This window comes from Hydra viridissima, unplaced genomic scaffold (assembly GCF_058129835.1).
Source record: "Hydra viridissima isolate aposymbiotic clone 2 unplaced genomic scaffold, HvirCarnegie_v1 scaffold_9, whole genome shotgun sequence".
NCBI lineage: Eukaryota > Metazoa > Cnidaria > Hydrozoa > Anthoathecata > Hydridae > Hydra > Hydra viridissima.
The window spans coordinates 15999162-16018747 of NW_028324308.1; the positions used below are offsets into that span (position 1 = coordinate 15999162).

Sequence of the window (19586 nt, forward strand, 5' to 3'; positions counted from 1 at the left end):
TTGAATGATGCATGAAGTTGAATGATGCATGAACATGAATCATCATAGAAAAATGCTGTAAAAATGCTTAGAAACACAAATGCTTTATTTTGTCAGAAAAAAACAAACAACTTCTTCAGTAACTTCTCCCGAAAAGAGTGTACGAAACAGCGGGTTGATTACACGCAGGATGAATGCATTTTTCATTGGTAATTTCTGCAGGCTGTTTGAAAGGAATGCACAAGCTTTTCGCTCCCATTGACGGTGCTCCAGTATCAGTGACATCGTCTCTACAGAAATAACGATATGAACCGTCTAATGTATGAAAAACTAAAACTAGACTTAAAAAAAAATTAAAAAAAAAAAAAAACTTCTACCGTGCACTTTCTTTTTTGATCGTTTCTTCGCACTTTATTCCGCCACAAAATGGGGCCTGGATGAGCTGAAATGTAAGATTAGGAGAAATAACTACAACAAATTGATTTTGAACTTTGAAACGTTATCCACTTTTTATCTCGCTAAACTCATTACACTCTCTATAAATGAAACGTAAGACAAAAAGATAACTAAGACAAAAGCACATACTTTGTTTTTATCAAGATTTGAGTTAAACTCCTCCCATGACTTAGTGACTGTCAATGCCGAGTTCAGTTCGGCTGTTGCTCTGCAAATTTACTTAAATTAATTAACATAAATAGCAACTTTCGAATTATAAAGATAAATTTTTAGAAATAAGATTTTCTACAACACTAAAACCATAAACATCAAACCTTGCCAACATATCTGACTGTATTGTTTCTAAAAGATTGGCAATTTTCTCTGAACAACCTTCTTCCTTCATCGAAATCTGAAAAAAGAGATAAGTATTTAGTTAAGTTTGCCCCAAATATATTTAAAAAGTAACTTTTATTCCCGATTTAAAATCAGGACCAGATGTCGGAAATATCCGTAAAATGATTCCTACAGTGCAAAGTTCTTTTGAAAATATTTTATTCAAATGAGGAACTTCACGTTTTCAAATTAAAACATCTTGTGACAATATTAATTTTTAGTAGACCAAAAGTAGGACCGTTTCGAGTGACACAAGTACTCAAGTAATCGTTTAAACGACTCAAATCCTTAAGTAAATTTATGTTAAGTTAAATATATTCTTTGACAAATTAAATAAAAAAATTTATGTTTTACAAAAGTTTGTATATAAGTAGTCTGATTTTCTATTTTGTATGCAGCTGCCCCAAAAATAATGTTGCCGTTTTTTAATTAATATTTTGATGATTTCTCAAACTACCATGTTTTCTGACTTAGGTCAATAGATTTTGGTGACTACGTTACCGGCTGTCTCAAAAAAATTGTTTTTTGTTTTCGATTTATCTCTAGTAGTTTTGTTTTATATTATTTATATTTATCTACTTTTGTATTAAATATATTTTTAGCCTTCAAAGAAATAGTTTTCGGAAATGGGAGCTTTCGATTTTTTCTCAGAAAGATCTTTCTAAGCATGTTTTGACTCAAATGGTTGCTACTGATCTTATTCCCATTAACAAATTGTCAAAAAATATTGGTATTCAAAAAAGTTGTGCTGCTGAAGATCTTAAAATTTCAAGTTCAAGCCAAACTATGATTTCAATGTTTTAGGAATAGGGAAAAAAACTTGTCTTTGATTGAAACAAAACTTGAAGATTTCGGAGTTAAATCTTAATAAGTTTATGGAATGGTTACAGATGGAGCCAGAAAAAAACCAGAAGTTTGTCTCAAATAACTCATCAACTATGTCTTTCTCATGGAACTCACTTGGCAGTAGTTGATAAACTTAATAAAAAAGTTAACAAACTTAATAAAAAAAAAAAAGATCAAGTAGAAGTTTAAGAATTCGATTATTTCTATGAAAAGCTCTGGAATTTAATAGCACAAATTAAAACATATTTGTTAAATTTTGTCATAAAGCATGTGAATATTGGAAGTCACATCATCGTGAACTTGGGAATAATGCTGTGGTAAGAGAAGGTAGCTTATGCCACCCACTTTTACCACAGCATTAGGTACATTTTCCGTACAGATATGTAGAACAATTTAAAAGCAATGTCGTTTTTTTAGTCTATTTTAATATGAGAGTGTACAAATAGATCTGTAGAATAGCAAGCAAAATAAAATCAAAAGCGTCGTCACTTTTTTTAGTCAATGTTTAGAAACGTATTTGCAAAACTGCTAATAATTTTTTACTTCTACAAACAGATTTCCAAGATTCTTTTATCAATTTTTTAGTAGTGCACATTGACTATAGAACTGAGTTTCCTTGCAGTAAAGGGGTTATATCTAATATGGAAATAGCTCAGAGTTATCATGTAACTTCACAGAATATATTCCATATCTTTTTCATATTTGGCCACAGAGAGGATACTTTCTTCCAGCAGTTCTACCATGGCCCAATATTTACTCCTACGCTTGAATGACTGAGTGAGTTAGTTTTGACTTGTAGCTATACTCTTTCTTTTCTTCTTTTTAGCTGCATTTTCACATTTTCTTTCTGCCAACATTTAATACGCTTAAATAAGTCCATAAATATACTAGCAGTTTTATTTCCACTTTACACTTCAAGCTCAATTTGGTTAGGCCTTCACTACACAGAACAGAAAACATTTACCTCAGTTTTGAATTTTTTGGAGTTGGTACTTTGGAAACAAGGTCCTCATATATAAAACCAAAGACACCCAACCAAAAAGACAAACAAAAATTGACTTTCTCAAAATAAAAATAAACCACACATTGAAAGTATTAGCTAGGAAAGTAAGATAGTGGTGGCTAATAAAGTCGTTTGTGCAAAAAAATGAGTAAGAAGAAAAAAAGTTTCTCTTTCCCATTTTTCTTTTCTAATTGAAAATATGCTAATTGTTGCCCACCCAATTAGAGACACAATACTAATAGAACAGTACAGAAAAGAAGAACATCTGGAAGAAAAAAATATTTGAGTTCTAAACAACTCACTTTCTCTCCTGTGTCACGTCTTACAGCAACCAATTCATTTTTTTCTATATCACGAGGTCCCAATTCAATGCGGATTGGTACTCCCTATAAAGCAACAGTAAAAAGTTTAATGCAAAAGTATGAAACAAGATAAAATCAAATATAAAATACAACATATGTAAACATTAATTAAGCACCTTCAACTCCCAGTGGTTGAATTTCCACCCTGGAGAATAGTTATCTCTAGCATCTAATTTTGCTCGAATGCCTGCACTATTGAAAACTTTCAAATAATTGTTGCAATAATCATAGATTTCTTTACGCTTTTCAGGTGTAGTACTAGCAGTTATACCCACAGGTACAATAACAACCTAAATTGTGGACTGGATTATTATTCACAAAAGTAAAATAAATTTCATAATCATACAACACTTTAGAGACAAAAAAAAAAAAGGGCTAAATACCTGAATGTTTGCTACTCTGGGAGGCAACACAAGCCCTTTGTTATCACCATGCACCATAACCATTACACCAATGGATCGTGTTGTAAGACCCCATGAGTTTTGGTAAATGAAAAGTTTTTCCTTAGACTCTGGATTTTTAGGGTCTTCAATAACAATGTTAAACATCTTTGAGAAGTTTTGCCCCAAATGATGAGACGTAGCACCTTGAATAGCACGACCACTAGCTGAAATAAATGCTTCACAAGTTGTGGTATAATCACCTCCGGCAAATTTCTCCTTTTCAGTTTTTCTACCTTTAACTACAGGAATGGCTAGTAGTTCAGTATAGACTTGTTCATAATACCCAAGAATTTCAAGTACCTAAATTTCAATCAACAAAAAACATTATAATGAAATTAAAAAAAAATAAAATAAAAAAATAAAAAAGGCCCAGAAATCAATGTTTTCCTTACAACTTTTAACTTGAAGTGAATGACCAATAGAAATTTAGTTTAATTAATTTTTAAACAACTTTGAAGTTAAAAATAATTGTAACAAATGTTTATTATTAAAAACTAATTCAAAAGCCTTTCTAAAATATGTTTCATGATTAGCAGTTTTTTTGTGTTTTGACAACACTTTCAGCTCAATTGTTTTAGTTAAAGTCATGCAGAGTAATGAGACCAGGAAATGGTCTCTTTATATCTGAAAAATACTTTTATCTGCAAGACAAACTAGTATCTAGTTTTTTTTAATCTATTTCTTAGAAAAAATAATAACTTTTCAACTTAAGTAAGATAGAAAAAATCAACATTTTAAATACCTTGTTAGGTTCATATGTTAGTCTAAGAAGCTGAAACTAATGGAGACATTTGGGTTGCTTAATTAACTCTGAATTTCGTTATCTATTCTTCTATTTGTTAACAAAACAGTAACAAGCTATCTTTTATGCATTAGATAATGAAAAATTACCTCTTCACATGCTTCTTCTTTGTTGGCATATGCTGTATGACCTTCTTGCCACAGAAACTCTCTTGTTCTCAAAAATGGTTGTGGATGTTTGAACTCCCATCGAACAACATTGCACCACTGGTTCAAACGCAATGGCAAGTCACGATATGATTGAATCCATTTAGCATACGAAGGATACATAACAGTTTCTGATGTCGGGCGAATTGCAATTGGTTCAGCTAGTTCACTTTGTCCAGACTTTGTTACCCATGCAACCTAATTATAAACTCAAAACTAAAAGACATGAGTGAGACAGATGGATGAATGTTTTATTCGACAAAAACAAAAAAACATCCAAAGATTAAAACACCTTTGTAACAAAAAGAATATCGAAACATAACATAACACCTTTCATTTTCACTGTCAAACTTGTATTTCCGCTACAAATTTTACCTTGTAATTCCAATTAGAAAATATAGGTAAAAAAAAAAAATTTTTTTTTTTTTAAAGGAAAACTTAAAAAGAGTAAAGCTTAAAAAAAGGAAAACCTCTGGAGCAAAATCTTGAATATGATCTTTCTCTTTCTCTAATGCAGCTTGTGAAACAAACATTGGAAAATAGCAATTCTCCACACCAGAAGCTTTAATCTTTTTATCAAAGAATTCCTTGATAGTCTCCCAAATTCCGTATGCCCAGGGTCTTAAAATATAGCATCCACTGACGTCATAATATTCAATTAATTCAGATTTTGTGATAACCTTTAAGACAAAATAAGGAACTTATGTACAAAAAGATTTCTTGAAATATAAATTAACTGTAATACTCATTAACTTATAAAATACCTGTGAATACCAGTCACTCAGACTTCCTTCTTTGGTGGCTTCCAAACCAAGCCTGGACTGTTTTTTTCCATCATCTTGTTTTACTTCTACTTTTTCTTTACACTGAGCTTTTTCTGTAGCTTTTTTTTTTGCATCTACATGCCTCTCTTCCCCAGGTGGTTTGTAATCTGCACCAGTCAGAACTTTATATTCAGCTTTCAACTTAAGAAGAACATCGATTTCAGGTTGCAAGACCTCCTAATCAAACAAGGACGTAATTTCAGTTTTTTAAAACTTAAACTTTCTTAAAACTTCTAAATAATGTTTAAAATGTAGATATTGCATTAGTAACAATACTTAAATAAAGTAAAAAATGAGTTGACATCACCAAAATAACTAGATTAAAATTTTATATACGAACCTTGGCAGTTTTTACTGCTTTAAGAAGGCGAATTTTTTCACCTTGATCTGAAATCCTTTTAGTCATCTCATCTTGGTTTAAAGCATGAGATGTTGTAGGAGATGCTGTAGGTGCCATTTTCAAATCAGGTTCAGGCAAAGTTGGGTAATCAAGGCCTGTTAATGTTTTATATTTAGTTTTCAAATCTTTAAGAATATTTACTTCTGCCCCAATTATTTCCTGAATATATAAGTATTATGAATAAGAAAAATGCAAGGTATAAAAAACAGAGCTTCAAACTTGAAGTAAAATAATAACTTCTACCTTGGATGCTTTTTCACTCTTCAATTTTCGTATTTGATCACCTTGTGCTGAAATACTATTATATAAACTTTGATAAGTTGAGTCAGAAGACTCTTGCTTTATGGGTTCAGCTGTAACTGCTGGTTTTGTTACTGCAGTTGGTTTTGTTACTGGAGTTGGTTTTGCTACAGAAGTCGGTTTTGCTACAGAAGTGGCATCAGATATGTATTCTTCACCAGTTAATTCTTTGTATCTAGCCTTTAGGTCCTTCAAAATGTTGACCTCAGCAACAAGAGTTTCCTATGAGTAATTAAACTTTTTCTGTTTTCAACTGCCTTTTTTTATTTCTTACCCAGTTCTTAATCACATTTAAAGATTACAAGTTTGAATCTTAGAAGAAAAAAAATTTCTAAACATTTAATTTTGTGAAAGTTTTTTGATTAAATTTATCAACAAGTAAAACCTTTGTGTCATTTAAATGAAAAAAAAAATACCTTTGAAGCTTTGTCACTTTTCAACTTTCTAATTTTATCTCCTTGAGCAGTAATAGAGTCATATAAAACTTGTTTATCTGCTGGTAAAACTTGCTTAGAACTTACTGCTGGTAGGTCTTTTTGTACTTTTGATTGGTTCTCTGGTTTAACTTCTTTTTTATTAGAGTTCTAAAAAACAATTAGTTAAAAAAAAAAAGATAAAACTTACAAATATAATGCAGATTTAGCATACTTTGAAAAATATAATAACAAAATACAGTATTTTGATAAATATAAAAAAGAAACTAGCCTTAAAAAAAAAATCTAAACTATAATTTAAAATTATAATATTATGTAAAAGTAACTTTAAGTTTTTTCAAAAACATTAAATTTTGATTGAAACTTCAGAATAAAGAAAATTTTCATTTTTCAGTCACACAAGAGAAGTCATGCATAAATGAGCAAACTTAGCAACCATTAACTTTTTGATCTGAGCTGCAGAAAAAAATGTTTAAAAGAGTATTTAAAATTTGTTCAAAGAACAAACTAAATGCACAATTAAAAGACAAGGAGGGGAGGAAGGTTTTTCATAAAATCATCAGATGTTTATTTTAAGCAAAACCATATAAGGAAACAAACCATATAAAAACAATCATACTTCTTTTTCTCTTGATGAAGAGCTTTTGTTTGTCTTATCTTTCCCTTGGTTCATCATTCCAGTGGAGCTGCCATCAGGTATATGAAACAACTTACATGGACTCTCAAGGCCAGAGTGACGACTAACACAAACAAAAACAGAAATAGTAAACAGTAGCAGTAACAAAAGAACTTAAGAAAAAAAAACAACTTAAAGTTGCAAAATCTTCACTCAGGTTCAAAAAATTACCTAGCAGGTTGGTATGGTTCATCACATATAAAAAAACCACGCCTTTGTAGTTGAATAACATCACCTTTCTTGAGATTTATCAAACAAGGATCACCAATCATTTCATGAACATGCTTTTAAAAAAAATACTAAAGATTATTGCATTGCATTATTAATTGATTATAAAGTACCATTTTCAAACTATGTCATATCATATCGTAGATAATCTTATTGTTGAAGGGTACTTTAAAATCACTTATTTATAGCTTTGTTTATTTGTTATTTATGCCTAACTACCATAAATTACCTTTGAATATCAGCTCTTATAGGGTTTTATATCAGAATTGCTTACAAAAAAATAGATTCAATTGATACCTTGGTGTTTTTACTAATGTGCTCTTTAAAGTTATCATCTCTTGTCAAATCTTTGTCAATGATATTATCGAAGAAAAAGCATTGTGTAGCAACGAAAGGTGCAGCACTATGTTCAGCAAGCCAAGTAATTTTTGCTGTTTTTTTAAAATCCTTATTTTCAAGTTCAAGGTTGGCCTCTATTGATTTTACTTTGTCGCCATTTCTGTTTATCTTGTGGATGCGAATATTCCCCCAGTTGATGAAAGTAACAAGATCATTTTCCTTTATTGTGTTAGCATCTTCTCCCTCGATGTAAACTTTGTTAGAGTAATAAACTAGTTTTGTTCCAACCTCTTCATTCTATAAACAACAAATTTATTTGCTACCTTTCCTTTTATTTACTTAAGTTTGCTGATTGAAAAATTAAAAAATAAAAAACTTGCTATTAAACTTGCTATTGATATTTTATGAAATTTTAATTTATAAAATTATTAAATAAACACATTTAATTATGTATAAATTTCATAAAATAAATTTATGAAGTTTATAAATTAAAAAAAAGTGCTTTAAAGTAATTTTAATACCTTTGGGTGTTTAGGGTATTCTGCTGTTGATTCTACAGCGCCATTGACAGTGACTGGAACTACTTCACTTTTAAGAAGAGCATTAAAGCGAGGAGCTATTGGATCAATTACCTTTTTATTGAAAGCCCAAATTTTATCCCATTCCATGTGAACATTTGATTTTGAAGAACCCTTTTGAACACAATATACATTTTTGAATAAAAAAATAATTATTCAAACATGACAAACTTTAGCAAGTACATTTCTCAATAACACTGAGAATAAAGACACATTTACTGAAACAAAATTTATTTGAAAATATTCTAAAAGAAAGCACTATCACAATTGATGTAAGTTTCGTTATCCATAATGAGACATTCATTTTCTTTTAGCAGTAATTTGTATCTCATCATTGAGAAAAGTGTATCTCATATTTGAAAAATCAAAGTAATCGATGAAAATTATGGTCGTGTTAGAAATTATTTACATTATCTTGACATTAATATTTCTACTATCTTGACACTAAGGACTGCATCATTGAGAAAAGTGCATCTTATATTTGAGAAATCAAAGTAATTGATGAAAATTATGGTCGTGTTAGAAAATATTTACATTATCTTGACACTAATATTTCTATTATCTTGACACTAAACATCTTTATAAGAATAAATATAGTTACAAAGCAATTACATTTAACATAGATTACAAGAATATTAGTTAATGTAAATTGGTTTTCATGTGACATTAAAAAAATATCTTAGAAACTTGTAATTGATATTAGAACAGAGACAATTCTGCCTGGATATTCAGAGTTGTTAAAATCCAAAAATATCGAAGATTATAATAAATTCAAAAGCCGGTTGTTTTTGAGTAGTATTCATAGCTTCACACAATTATTATTCATATTTTGCAACTAGTGACTCAAAAACACAATTGCACTAATTTATAAATTTTTTAAGTTTGTTACAAAACTTATAATTAAACAGAACTTTTTTTTGAGGCAAACTGGAAATTTGGATGATTCAACTTTATATTTTGATAGTTCAAATAACAAGTATTTTAACACAAAAAGAGTGCAAGCATGAACATGTGGCAACGGTAAAGACAAGATAAAAAAACTTGCCTTGTAGCAAATGTTTACAGTTCTACTGGCAGCACATTTGATTTATGATTTATTAGATTGTATGCCCTGTAAGTTGCGCAAGTAATTTTAAAAGCTAATTTAAAGGTTAATTTGACAAGGTCAAGTGTCATTGAACTATAAAAAAGCAAGTTCAAACCTGCATTTATAGTATATCAAATTAAATTTCAACAAAGGTTAACAAATAAAGAAATAAATTAAAGTGATGAAATAAACGGAAATGATGGTTAGTTTTATTTCTAAAATAAACCTTTAATTTACTTTTTTTTTTTTAAATAAACCTTCTATGACATCTTTTTTCTAAAAATTAGCATTTTTCTATATTCAACAGATAAACAACTTTTGACAAATTTTTAACTGTGATATTGAAATTTTGCAATTTTTGAACTTTCATTTTACTTTCAAGGATGGAAAAAAATCAAAAAATTTTTTATAAGAAAAACAATTATACAGAGTGATACAGTTAAATTTACAGCAGCTAACATGCTAATCACAAATAATGACAAGGACTAACAAACCTTTGTTGAAAATGCAAGAAAAACATGAATAAATTATAGCAAGTGTTAAATTCATCCTTCTCTTTAATCAAAAAATTTAGTCTCTTTGAAATTGAATCAACACACACCAATACGATGACATCTTGATCAAGATTTTGCTGCCTTCAAGTGCCTCACTGATGAATATTTTTTAAATCACATTGCTCTAACCAACCCTATAAAAAAATTACAGAGATTGTCTGAAGATGTAGCTGACCATTCTTCCATAAGAATCAAATTATAGAAATTTTCATTGCAGAAGGTCTGAGTGCTTTTGACAGTGTGGCTGGTTGCACCATCCTGCTGGAAGAGATATGATTCAACTCCAAAAATTGTTTTTGCCCACAGCAGGACTGTATCACAAAGAACTTCTTCCCAATAATGTTGATTAATTTTCACACCTGGATCCAAAATTTCAGATCACAGACTCTTCATCCTGATGTGGCTGCAAAAACCATCACTGATGCTGGCTTCTAAAAATTGAGAAACGTAAAGATGGTCCATGTCAATAGCCCTAGTTGTGACAGCATACACAAGATGGTTTTGGGAGTTGAATTTCTCCTCAATTATGAGAAACTTCTCAGTACTAAAAACAACTTTGAATTGAATTCCACATGCCGAGCCTTCAGAAATTTTACTAGCCAGAATCTCTCTTGAGTACCACTTGTTGCATTAAGCTTATTCTTCTGACATTTGAATGGTGGCATATGTAGATCGTCTTTAAGAATGCGGTGAATTGTAATTTGTGACAAATTGTGATCACAGGCTAGGTTTTGATGGGACCAAGCTGGAACAAATTTTCTCCCTAATCAGCTTGATTACCTTCTTTCTAGTTTTTGATGCATGAGAAGTTTCCCTACAGTCTTGATGAGCATGTGGTAGATGTTGTATATAGCCTTATGTTGGTTTCTTGTGAGTCCCAGCTACTGCATGGCAATTGAAGGTTGTTCTCCTTGTTGAAAAAAATTGACAATCGTGATACAATGGTCTTTTTCATTCATCGCTGCAGTCTGAAGAACAGATAAAGAAGAAAATGTGGCTGCAAGAATTTTCTTTATCCTTGGAAGACATTTTATTCATCAAACAAATACAATTGGAACATATGCGGTACCCATAATTAGCTTATTATAATGGTGTAAATTTAGCTGAATTACTTTGTATATCGAGGGTTTTAAGTTGGGTTTAAAAACTGTGATTGGTTTTTTATCAAATTAAAGTATAAGTAACTTAACATTATACAAAATCCAAACAACATGATTTTTATAAACATAAACATTATAAACATATTATATCAAAATACTTAACACTATATCAAAATACTTAACATATTATATCAAAATACTTAACATTATATCAAAATACTTAACATTATATCAAAATACTTAACATTATGTCAAAATACTTAACATTATATCAAAATATAATATTATATCAAAATATAACATTATATCAAAATATAACATATCAAAATATAACATTATATCAAAATATAACATTACATAAAAATATAACATTATATCAAAATGTAACATTATATCAAAATACTTAACATTATACATGAGTTTTAGAAATGAATTACTTGTCAAACAGTAAGAGTCTTATATAAGCTTATAAATATTTTTTGAGATTTAATGTTAATTTACTTGAAATTTAATTGTTGAATTTTTAAGGCTACATCAAATCAGAGAACAAAATGGTTGACCACTATTTAATGTGCTATCGAAATAAAACATCAAAATATTCAAAGTATAATGAAAGTGAACATTCTATAATTAAATGCCACATTTTTTCACATTCATTTTTTATGTCTTAATACCTAAATTACCTATGGTACTTTAAAGAAACACTCTAAATCCCAAGGATGCGGTTTTTACTAAACCCTTAATATTAAAACTATGAGTATTTAAAAAAGATAATTTTTTTTTCAAAAAGATTGTAAAGAGTTTTTGAAACACTTTAAAAGGCATTTATAGATAATAAATTTATAGATAAGAAATTTATATAAGAAATTTATAGATTATAAGAAATTTTTACTAACTTGTGCAACAATGAACTCCTTTAGCCCCTGAACAGACATTCCTCTTCTTAAAATTCCTCGAACAGTAGGAAAACGTGGGTCATCCCATCCATCTACAAAACCTTCATCCACCAAATAAGTAAGTTTACGCTTTGATAGAACTGTGTTAACTAAAGCGAGTCTACTGTAAGAATATATGTAAGGCTTTCTCAAACCTAAAAACAAATAGAGAAAACTACTATAAAATTAACTTAAATATATATATATATATATATATATATATATATATATATATATATATATATATATATATATATATATATATATATATATATATATATAAACAAAACAATTTTACTAATGAGAGTTCATACAGCAACAAACCTAGTTTATCGATGAACCAATAGTATTGCGCATCTCTATCCAAATACTCTGATGTTCTTAATGCATGTGTTACACCTTCTATACTATCAACAATTGGGCATGCAAAGTCATAAGTAGGATAAACCCTATAAAAAATGATCTTTGTAAAAAGAGTTAGTGAATCTTTATAACAAGGGTTTAGCAAACTTCTAAACAAACAAATAAGCTCTTAATGAACTTCTTTTTTTTTGACAATTAACATTAAAAGGAAAGCTAAACAAAACCTGTCTCAACCTAAATTTAAGGAGTCAGGCTTGTGAAAGAGAAAAATTGTGACAATATAGCTTTAATGACAATCTCCAGGCAGTATTGTAATTTTTTGATTTTTATTTACTATCTTTTAAAACAAAAAATTGTATAAATGAAATCCAAAAAATATTTCTAAACTTTAAGCATACACATATTTGTTTCCGTGAATAAGATGTTCCTCTAATCTACATCTGTACATCACAGGATCTCGCAAACATCCATTATCTGACTTATAATCAATCTTAGCACGAAGACAGAAGGTCAAACCCTTTTCAGTACCTGATATCATTTCCTTAAACAATTGAAGATTTTCATCAACGGCTAAAACAAAAACAAAAAAACTTCTCATTTTTTTCAAAACATTTTAACTAGATAAAACAGAAACTAAATAAATCAAATATAATGTTTTTAAATATTTTTGTGAAAAAAAGCTTTTTTGTCATAAACTTTATCAAAATAAAATATATATACTATACCATTTGTATTAATAAAAATTGATTAATGTATGCATCAACCAAGATACTGTATCTACGTAAAGAGTTGAAAGCTTACATAAATTTCTGTTTGGCGATGGGAGTCTTTCTTCTCTTAATCTCTTGACTTCTTCAGCAGCAGTATTGTCACAGTATGCATCTCCTTGTCTGATCATCTGATCAGCATACTTCAACATAACTTCAAAATGATCTGAAGTCCTTGAAAACTGATTTGGTGTTAGTTGCAACAATTTGATATCTTCCAAAATAATCTGAAAGATAAATACTTAACTTTTTGTTAACGCAAAAAGAAAAAAGATAAATAAGTAACATATTATGATTAAAACAAATGGAAGGTAAGTTAAAAATATTATTCACTTTATTTAATAATTAAAAAAAAAAAGATTCATTTAGTCAGATTGCTTCTATCTTACTTTTAAAGTTTTGTCCAATTCAAAGTTTTGATATTTACATTGTGCTCAGGAAAATTAAATTTAGACAAACACTAACCCAACACCAAAGCACTTCATCAAATACTTACCTCTTCAAAATGAGCATTCTCCTTTGCTGGATTAGTATCATCAAATCTCATTATAAGTTTCCCATCATAAAGCTCCTTGTAATACTGGTTCATCAATGCAGCCTTTGCGTGGCCGATATGCAGGTATCTGAGAAAATTTTTGTTTAGTTAAAGCATGATATCAAATTTATGACTTTTTATTTTTACTTTAAATAACCATGTTGTTTAACTGAATTGAGTTTCATAAACTATTTATAAAACAAAAGAAAACTGTATATCATTATATTATCTGTTTTAACACTCAAAAATAACATTTTTTTAGCATTTTTAAAACAATTTTTAAAATCAATTATCAAAGTTTCTTTTAGTTCTATTTAGTGACTAGTTTAAGACATAGTCATGGACATTGGAAGGGGGCAACTCTCCTCCTCTGGATTTGAAAAAAAACAACAAAAAAACAAAAAAAAACAAATAGCAAAAAATAAGTTAATAAAATTATGAAAACATTATTTTAAGTGTAATTAATTCTTTTTTTATTTTGTAACCAACTTGCTAATGCCTAAGTCAGATATGCTGTATATAGATATTTCCATTTTTATCTTTTCTTTATAAAAGGAGCACATGAAATTAACATCCATGTTAAGTTATTTTCAAAAGAAGAACTTGACTTTTAAATTGAATTTTAACTCCAAGAATCAATAATTTTTGCCATAAACAAGGCATTTCTTGAGACTATAACGCCCTGAGATTAGTATTTTTGAATTACTTGAGCAAAAGTCCATTGGAGTTGCTTGTTGCTTGTTGACTATTTACATTATCACTAAAATGCTGTATCAGCCTAATTTCAACTAACAATACATCAAGAGCCAATGTGTATTTTTAGTTAAAACTTTCACATTCATTATTTAATTATTATTTTGATACATAAGGGTGACATGGTCTGGATGATTTCAAATTGAGTGACTCATTAAAGATTGTTGAAATTCATAAAAATAGTTTTTTGCCTAATATGGGAATATATTTGTCTCATTTTCTTATGACTTGTCTTTTCTTTCCTTTCCCTAACAGTTTAATATTTAAAAAAATTTTTGTGAAAATTTTGTAATACATCCAAAAAATGTGATAATTAAAATGAATGTATTCTGTCTCTCACTGATATTAGTATAACTCACCCGCTGGCTTCAGGAGGAAAACGAACGACAACCTTTCCTTTTTCTGCCCCAGGTAAATCAAAAAACTTCCCTCCTTCTTCCATTGTGGTTTTTAAACCACTTGACTGCAAAATTTTATTGATAGAAAAAAAAAGTATAAAACATAAATAGGACTTCAAAATCTTGGGTAAAAGTAAAAATTAATCTCTGGTGATATTAAGCAACACTATAAGGTAATATAAAAAAATATTTGTATGGTAATAACAAATAGACTATCAAGATTAAAAAAACACTTAAAGGTATCAAAATTTGAAAAAAAAATCCAATAAAAGGTTCATACTTTTTTCACTTCTTTTGGTTTTTCTCCAAGATTAGTAAGTTGCTTTTTTTGGAGCACATGCTGAAATATTTTTTGGTTAGAACAAAATTCAAACCAACGCATAACGTGCAAGTGGTTTTTGCAGATTGTCCCCCAAGAAGAGTTATCTGAAAGTAAATACTAACTTTATATCTTAAAAAAGAAAAAAAACCACAAAAACAGTTTTTACAATATCGCTTGAGTAATATATTAAAGTCTATCTAGTTATAGACTTTAACTTCTAACTAAAAATAGTGGAAGGTCACAACCTTGTGAAAATGGCACTGAAAATGAAAAGAAACTGTGTAGTTAATCACAATACCAGTTTTAGCTCAGGTTGGGAGTATATCCCTGGCAGTTTTGCAGCCAAATGCACAAAGTCTTTAGTGAACATTTACACTTATTAAACAGAAGCCAGCTTCTGCTTAGTAAATGTAATGCATATATCCAGAAAATAATTTATCATAAATTTCTTCTTCTTTAGTAACATGTTTTAAGAGCTAGAAACTATCTACATATATGACTCTTAGCCTGAAATGTTAAATTTATCAAGGTAATGCAACAGGCAGCAGAACTATTTAATCTCAAAAGCTCAACTGTCAAAAATGTAAACCAACAAACTTAACTTTCTGTATTTTAAAAACATAAAATATTAATATAAAAATAAATATAAAAACATACTGTTTAATGAAGCCCAAACAGCAAAATCTGCTAAAGTTAATGAATGTCCAACAAGATGAGTGGCTGGCTCCAAACACTTGTTAAGCTCCTTGAGAGGAACATTGATATCCTGTGGACTTCTGAGGTAAAGATGGCTGAAATCAATCCAGCTATCAACCTGTAAGAAAAATTACAAAAAAGTAATAAACTAAACTATGTAAAAAAATTTTTATCCTTGGATTCAAAGTGTTATATCTCAATTCCTTACATACAAAGACTGTGGAAAAAATGACTACATTGAGCACAAACTTTGATTTTATAACCACAGCACAAAGAAAATTTGTTTTTATTAAGACAGAGTAAGAAAAATTTCATATTTTTGTTCATTTGGTCTGGTTTTTGATGAAAAAATGAGTAGATTTGCTAGACTTGCAAGTGTACTATAATCAATTTCACAAATTACTCCCCAAATGTAGTCCCCTGTCATGTTTTTATTATACTGTCCTTGATAACAATGTTCAAGATATATCTTGATCAAAGCGCTCACCTTGTTCCTCTGAGTAAGCTCCCATGTTCTCCTTGAATTAATCAAGATGAACATCAAGGATATGGACTTGAATGACATTCTGCATCGCATTATGGCATAATTCTTTATGAGAATCAGAACTTAACATAGTTTTTAGAATTGTGATTACCCAAGAAGCCTTGAACAACTGCAACAAAACTGTTCCAAACCACATTCTTTGTGCTGTTTCAGCTTGGCAAACTCACCACATTCTATGATCTTCTTGATCTGTGGTCCAACAAAAATACCTGCTCTATTCATGGCATATCTACACATTGCTCTTTCGCACAGAGAACTCAGTCAGTTGTGGGCAATCCTTGTGATTATGCGCCTTAGTGGCACAGCTGTTCCAGAGGCAAAGAAAAACAAGCAAATTATCTGACACTACCTTGAAAGCCCATATGGAATAGATCTTCAAATATGACTTTTTGTTCACCAATTTATTTAACAATAACACAAACTGAAATGTGGGTTAAGTCAACTGTGGTTTTATATTTGTGTGACTACTTTTAGACAGCTTGAGAACAATATAATGTATTACTTAAAGTATTACTTAATGTATTACTTAAAGTTATGAATGTTTTGTAACTCATTAAAAAAAAAAAAAAAAAAGATGGAAAACATGACTTTTGTTTAACTGGAAATTTCTTCAAAGGTCTCTTGAAAGTTCTACATTTTTCTGGTAAATTCTCAGACCTTCTGGACAATTCTAGTAGTTCAGGGATATTCTAAAAGAATGCTCAGTATTCAATACAAATAGAGAACTTTGTCAAAAACCCACAAATTTCAAAACTTTGTTGTCATGGTCACACAAGTAATGCTTTTGTGGAACAACAGCACAAATTTTTTATTTTTTTTCAGCAAAATGGTTTGGGAAAAGATACTTTCAACCCAAAGACAAAATAAAAATTTGTTACATAGTGTTATGTTAAACTAAGAAAGAGTAATAAAAAAGAAGTATCGAAAAATAAATAGATAAAGTGACTTTAAGCTGTTATCAGCATGACCCAGATATTAGAATGCCAATAAATGTCACTTAAAGATTTCTAACTACACCTTAAAAATCACTTCAACATTTCACTTGTGATCAATCTTTGTACAAAGATGCAGATGTAGATTAAATCACATATTTAACAAATATGTGATTTAATCTATATCTATATTATGGCATTACATAATCTATATTATGGCATTACATAATGGGATTTATGGACATTGTATTAAGTCATTATTAAGGTCTTTTAAAGCACCCAAAGGAAAACCAAAAAACATTTATTTAAGCTTACTTTTTTGTTTCTTTTATTTGTTATTTAAATTTACAAGCTGACAAACTTCAAGACATAATTTTTTATTTCAATAAGTGAAAAAAAGGGAAAATCTTTTTAAAATATATTTTATAAAATAAATGAAAAAACCTGGATGCATTTAAAATGTGCAATTTGTGCAAAAAAAACAACAAATAACTAAAAGCTAATGTTAAAATGTTAAACAATATAACTTCATTTTTGTGGAGAATTTTTTAAAAAGATTTGAGCAATTTAACAGTAAATATAACCTTAAAAAATTAACCTGAGATTTCTCTAGAACAGATGATCCATACAAATTTGTGCTGGGAAATGATCGGGCTAAGTATTTTGCAACAGATGTGTCACCTTCAATAGTTGTATCGCTATATTTGTAAAGAAAGAAAATACACATTTTTTGTAAACTATTATTTTTTAGAAATAGATGTATTTAACAACTTTTAGAGAGTCGATTTAAGTAAATTTTTACTTGAAATGTACTAAAATCAACTTATAAAGTTAAAAGCAACTTATACTGGAAAATAGTGAAAGTAAAAAATAACATAATTTGCTTGCAGTGAATAATGGAAGATGCTTAAATGAACTTCTTATTTTTGTTTTGATCAGATTAATTTTTTTTCTTAAAAGCAAGAAACTAAATTTGGAGCAGTAGGAATAACTATTTAATCCTCGAAGAAACATAAAGTGTATTTACTTTAGTAAATTATCAGAATAGGATTTCTTACGGGATGAAAAAATTATATACAACTTAAATTTTACCTCAATTTAACAAATGTGCTGTTTCCTTCAATTAGTGAAACTTTAATATTATTTTCTTCCAGATGAGCAATCGCCAGAAGTGAAACTAAAAATATAGCGAATTTTCTTATAAGTGAACTTTCATTTAAGGAAATGTTTATCCATAGTTATCAATTTCATGACTTACCAATTGGGTAGCTTTTTTATATGCATGACTTACGAATTGGGCAGTTTTATATATATATAACTTTCATATTGAGTAGTTTTTTTATATATTTATATGACTTACCAGTTGGGTAGTTTTTTGTATCCACATTTACTGTGACGCTCATTTTTCTTGAAAAGAAATATCTATTATGGCAAAATCTTTCTGAAGCAGTGGAAAGAATTGGTAGAAGTCTTTTTACGTTTTGAGAAAATATACGACAAACTCCACCAGATATTAAGCTCATGAAAAGCGAAAGTAGTGATGAACCGAGACACTTTTGCCTCCATGTATCAAAATGAGGAACAATAGCTGACTATCTATACGGAAGTTTTTAGGTTATTCAACTCCGCCATGGGAGCTAAAGGACAGGGGTTATAGATGTCAAAACAAATCTTGTTAAATATAGTTAGTTAAAGAAAAATATAAAAATAATCAGGCTTCATCATCAGTTTTTATATTTCAAAGACCTTTCTCCGACCAAAGATTCTCTTTTGAAAAATTTGAGTTGATATCCCAAAAAAGGGGAGAGGAGGGAGCATTGGCACAGGGTGAGTAGGGACACGAGACCCGAACTCAGATCCGGGTAGTTATTTCGGGTATTATCCGAATTAAATATATCGGATAATTACTCGAAAGTTATGAAATTTTTAAATCGGGTAATACCCGATTGTTTTTAATAGCCTATACTTAATACCCGTAGAATACCCGTAAAATACCCGTAGAAGTACCAGATGAAGTAAAAGTACCCAAAACAATTCAACTCAATTCATTTATTATATTGAATTAAAAATAACAAAAAAAAATTGAAATATGGATATTTGCACTGAAGGAGTTCAAATTTCTGCATTAGCAAAATTAAAAGTATCCTGGCCATTTTAAATCTAAAATTTCATCCAGTAATTTACTGTTCTCTTCCATGAACACTAGCTGCTCCATTTTTCACTTAAAGTTGTTCTCCTTAAAGTGAAAATGTTCCCTGCACTTGAATGTATGTATGTATGTATGTATGTATGTATGTATGTATGTATGTATGTATGTATGTATGTATGTATGTATGTATGTATGTATGTATGTATGTATGTATGTATGTATGTATGTATGTATGTATGTATGTATGTATGTATGTATGT

The 19586-nt window shown here is 29.2% G+C and overlaps 1 protein-coding gene across 1 annotated transcript; it reads right to left on the reverse strand.

The window, feature by feature from the left end:
• Positions 1-64: 64 nt before the first annotated feature.
• On the reverse strand, positions 65-18851 carry LOC145185888 (bifunctional glutamate/proline--tRNA ligase-like). The gene is made up of 28 exons (XM_090096897.1): positions 18538-18851; positions 18270-18354; positions 17776-17875; positions 15663-15819; positions 14964-15109; positions 14645-14748; positions 13494-13620; positions 13032-13224; positions 12629-12800; positions 12192-12316; positions 11829-12022; positions 8135-8305; positions 7572-7910; positions 7218-7330; positions 6990-7110; positions 6353-6520; positions 5880-6158; positions 5577-5795; positions 5177-5413; positions 4883-5092; positions 4356-4610; positions 3405-3764; positions 3138-3311; positions 2962-3045; positions 750-826; positions 565-643; positions 357-421; positions 65-269 (listed from the first exon to the last, which is right to left on the reverse strand). Exons 1-28 carry the CDS (start codon positions 18698-18700, stop codon positions 116-118), a joined length of 4671 nt encoding a protein of 1556 aa, XP_089953023.1. The 5' UTR covers positions 18701-18851; the 3' UTR covers positions 65-115.
• Between the last annotated feature and the right edge of the window lie 735 nt (positions 18852-19586).